Raw genomic sequence first — 2,325 nt, forward strand, 5'->3', positions numbered from 1 at the left:
GCTTTAATTCATGTCGCTTTAGCGTTTCCGTATATTTTGAAAGATTGTGTCATTATTAATGCCTTATGCCACCTGAGTCCTTTTTATTGAGGCATTACATAGCAAGGATGGTCGTATCACGTGGTAGGGATTCCGTCATCATCACATGATGCGGATTTAGACAGTTTGTCCGCTTCAGTTTTTCCTTCCTTGTAAACATGACTAATGCAAAAATCTTCCACTTTATCTAATACTGCCAATATCATCTGTAACCATTGATTGAGATGCCAACTCGACGTCGATTTTCAATGAATAGCATTAATGACATTCAAGGAATCGCCTTCCAGGTGAATTTTTTTAATGCCTAACTCCACCCCTAGTAGAAGTCCATGCAACACTGCTCTGAATTTTACTTCATTGTTCATTGCTAGGCCAATATCCTCTACTATTTCTTTAATACAAATTCCCTGGGCATCTCTCACAATACATCCAATACTGCTTTGGCCAGGATTTCCAGCGGAGGCTCCGTCAAAGTTTATTTTGCTCCACCCCTCCTCTGGAGGCTCCCACTTAACATCTAGCCTCGGGTTGCTAGCTGCTTGTTGGTTCCCATTTCCAAAGAGGGTCGAGATTATCAGGTCTGGAAGGGAAGTCATTAGTTTTACATCCCATTTTGTCAAAATATTCTGTTTCAAAGTTTTCTGCTTAGAAGCTTCGTTCATGAGTTCTATCAAGCTTTTCTCAATTTTGCCACATAATGCAATTTGAGGCATTTCTTTGTCTTGGAAGATTCTGTGATTGCGTTCTTTCCATGTTTCCCATATTATTAATGAGGGAAGGATGTTACATATATTTCCAAATAGCACCTTTTTTTCTGGCTTTGGGCCATATCTGGAACCACTCATGGATTCCTCTTGGAAATGGGCATTGTAATTTTAGTTTTCCCATAAAATGCCACCAGCATGTGTTAGAAAATTCACAATGTAGGAGGAGGTGATCCATGGTTTCCTCTTTTTGCCGGCATAAAACACATCTGCTTGGTCCCTGGATTCCAATTTTCCTTAATCTATCCCCTGCTAGGATCTTTTTTGATATGCCATCCAGGCGAAGGACCCTGCTTTAGAGAGTAGGTGTTTATTCCAAAAAAGGTTTAATGGCCACTCTTTCCTGTCGATTGCAGCTTCTTTTAACTTATAGCCAAAACATACTTTATATTTGCCATCCGTAGAACCACACCATCAAATAATGTCCTCATCTGAAGAAGGACATATTATTCGATTCCTAATGACTTTGTTGTATATGTCTATGTGGACTTGATCAAGGTTTAAGGGATCCACATACTTCCAATTCCATTTGTTGCAACCATTCTCAGTAGTAACAAAACCATAATCATAGACCTTTTGTCCCCAGAGGCTCCAAGTTTCTCTCATTATCATCTAAAGAGTAGGATTTTGACTTAGAATTTCCTTACTCCCCTAGGAGTCATGCCAGAAGGAGGCACTTTTTCCATTCCTGATTCCCCAAGAGGCATGATCGTTGTTGATTTCTCTACAATCTAATATGAAATTCCAAATTGTCGATCCTCTTGGAGGATTGACAATGGTAAGTATCCTGTTGGGCTCCATTGAATCCAGGTATTTATTTTTGAGGATCCTAGCCTCTCTTATATTTGCTTCCCCAAAGAGGATTGAATATCTTATTTAAATTTTATTTGTTATAGAATAATTATATTTGAATTTTATTCTAATTTATATAATTAAATAAATTTTAACTTAACACCTAAATTAAATGTTTAGAGCGAGAGGGAAAGAAAGAGTAACTAACTTTTGATTACTCATTTCATACCAGCAATTTAAGGATATCATATGTCTTTGGGGAGTTATGTTGATGGTAGCATGTCATTTTATTATTATCTCCATCTCCATCTCTCTCCTTTATTTAGATATCTCCTTACCTCTCTCTATATCTCTCTATTTTCCCCTTCTATCATTCTCTCTCTCTCTCTCTCTCTCTCTCTCTCTCTCTCTCTCTCTCTCTCTCTCTCTCTCTCTCTCTCTCTCTCTCTCTCTCTCTCTCTCTCTCCTTGTAGCACCCACCAACAAACCCTACGGAAAAATTACACTAACTAGCCTAGAAATAGGATAATTTTTTTTACTAAGTTTCCATACAACATCATCTAGGCAATGTGATTAAGAATTAAACACTTAGTTCTTTTCAGTGTTGGGCTTAAACCACTGATTGTCTAATCATGTTCTTCACACAAGTGGAAAATGTTCACATAGCCACACTTAGCTCCCTAGGGCATATTGATGTCACTACTTAAGTTCAATAATAATCTTATAATCC

At 37.8% G+C, this 2,325-nt stretch overlaps 1 protein-coding gene across 1 annotated transcript; it reads right to left on the reverse strand.

Moving 5' to 3' along the window:
• Positions 1-284: 284 nt before the first annotated feature.
• On the reverse strand, positions 285-884 carry LOC131858819 (uncharacterized). The gene has a single exon (XM_059212269.1). It carries the CDS (start codon positions 882-884, stop codon positions 285-287), a length of 600 nt encoding a protein of 199 aa, XP_059068252.1.
• Positions 885-2,325: the final 1,441 nt, after the last annotated feature.

The sequence above is a fragment of the Cryptomeria japonica genome, chromosome 10 (genome assembly GCF_030272615.1).
Source record: "Cryptomeria japonica chromosome 10, Sugi_1.0, whole genome shotgun sequence".
NCBI lineage: Eukaryota > Viridiplantae > Streptophyta > Pinopsida > Cupressales > Cupressaceae > Cryptomeria > Cryptomeria japonica.

Excerpts from the sequence above, each read along its gene's own strand:
- LOC131858819 (XM_059212269.1), bottom strand. The coding sequence starts at position 884 with ATGAGTGGTTCCAGATATGGCCCAAAGCCAGAAAAAAAGGTGCTATTT.